The 1762-nt window shown below is 39.8% G+C and overlaps 1 protein-coding gene across 2 annotated transcripts in view; it reads left to right on the top strand.

The window, feature by feature from the left end:
- The first annotated feature begins 754 nt into the window (after positions 1 to 754).
- The window catches only part of LOC106874315 (IQ motif and SEC7 domain-containing protein 1), a 41368-nt gene continuing 40360 nt past the window's right edge, over positions 755 to 1762 (top strand). For both annotated transcript variants that reach the window (XM_014922004.2, XM_052978204.1), the window contains exon 1: positions 755 to 925. In XM_014922004.2, the coding sequence (XP_014777490.2) occupies positions 844 to 925 (82 nt within the window). In that variant the 5' untranslated portion in view covers positions 755 to 843. The remainder of the gene's footprint in view (positions 926 to 1762) is intronic.

The following is a 1762-nucleotide window of genomic DNA, read 5'->3' as shown; positions in this document are numbered from 1 at the left end:
AAGTTTGAAGGGTCAAATTCCGCCAAGGCCAACTTTGCCTCTCATCCTTTCGGGGTTAAGTTAAGTACCAGTTGCGTACTGGGGTCAATCTAATCGACTGCCCCCCCACCCCCAAAATTTCAGGCCTTGTGCCTAGAGTAGAAGAGATTATTATTATTATTATTATTATTATTATTAATATATATATTGGCACAGGCAATGGCTGTGTGGTAAGAAGCTTGGTTCTCAACCACATGGTCTTGGGTTCAGTCCCACTGTGTGGCACCTTGGGCGAGTATCTTCTACTATGGCACCAGGCCAACCAAAGCCCTGTGAGTGGATTTGGTTGATGGAAACTGAAAAGAAGCCTATCATAAATATAGTATGTCTTTGAGCTTGACCTCCCATCATTACCTGACACCTGGTGCTGGTTTGTTTACATCCCTGCAACTTAGCAGTTTGGCAAAAGGAGAATGATAGAATAAGTTCTGTTGTTGATTAGTTCAACTGAAACCCATCAGGGTGGTGCCCCAGCATGACCATGATCCAGTGACTGAAACAAGTAAATGATAGAATATATCTATCTCTCTATTTAACCACCACTACCACAATCCAATCCAATCGTGGCTCCCACCACTGAATAAGTAACATTTTGCTATTATATATATCTGTTTAAACTTGACCCCCCCCCCTGTATTTATTACTGAATTCTAATGTATTTCTCTCTATTTAACCATCACCATCACCCACTCCAACCACGACGACCACCAGGCATTTGCCCACCGCTACTGTATATGTAACCCCGACCAAATCAAGAACTTCCGTAACCCCGACACAATCTTCCTGTTGGCGTTTGCCATAATCATGCTAAACACAGACCTACACAACTCCAATATCAAAAGTGATAAACGCATGAAACTGGAAGATTTTATTAAAAACCTCCGAGGTAAGGACGACCCTTTTGTTGCTCTTCATACTGGTGTTGTTGTTGTTGTTGTTATTTAACCCCAGGTCAGTCCTGATCCAGACAGACCTATGATCAGAGACGTTCCAGCTGTGACCACCCCATCTTTTATTCAGGCATAGTGTATCTAGGACTACATTACCTAATGGTTGCTGCTATTGTTTAACCCCAAGTCAGTCCTGTTCCTGACAGACCTATGATCAAAGACATTCCACCTGTGACCATCCCGTCTTTTATTCAGACATAGTGTATCTAGAACTACATTATCTAATGTATAGTATAGGAGTTAGTATTAGTGGCTATATTTACTGTTTAGCCCCAGGTCAGTCCTGATCCAGACAAACCAATGATCAAAGACGTTCATGAGTAAACAGACTTCCACGGGTCAAATTCACAGTTTGGAAAAAGTCTTTTACTCCCCTCACACAGTCTTTCACTCCTCTACGTCCAAAAGTTCATAATAAGCAGACTTCCACAGGTCAAATTCAACATTCACATATATCTATGGCCGTTTCTGGAGCTCACCATTGCAGTTCATTTACACTAAAGTACTTCACGGGGATGACCCCTCTCATCAGGATAAGCATGAGACACACACAGATGAAAAAATTTTTCTTTATATGAAAAGCTTATATAATTTAAAAGAAAAATTCATGAAAAGCTTATATAATTTTTAAAAAACCCCAAATTAATGTTTGTTCTATAACCAATGCTTCCTTATCTTTGTCTTATTTATATTTGAGCACTTCTTCTGCAGTCCTAGAAACCCTTTTGTTTCCATAAAAAGAAACAAATATTATTTCTTCTTGTGTATATATA

Source organism: Octopus bimaculoides, unplaced genomic scaffold, assembly GCF_001194135.2.
Source record: "Octopus bimaculoides isolate UCB-OBI-ISO-001 unplaced genomic scaffold, ASM119413v2 Scaffold_40451, whole genome shotgun sequence".
NCBI classification, from domain to species: domain Eukaryota; kingdom Metazoa; phylum Mollusca; class Cephalopoda; order Octopoda; family Octopodidae; genus Octopus; species Octopus bimaculoides.
This window is presented reverse-complemented; position numbering and strand designations above follow the sequence as displayed.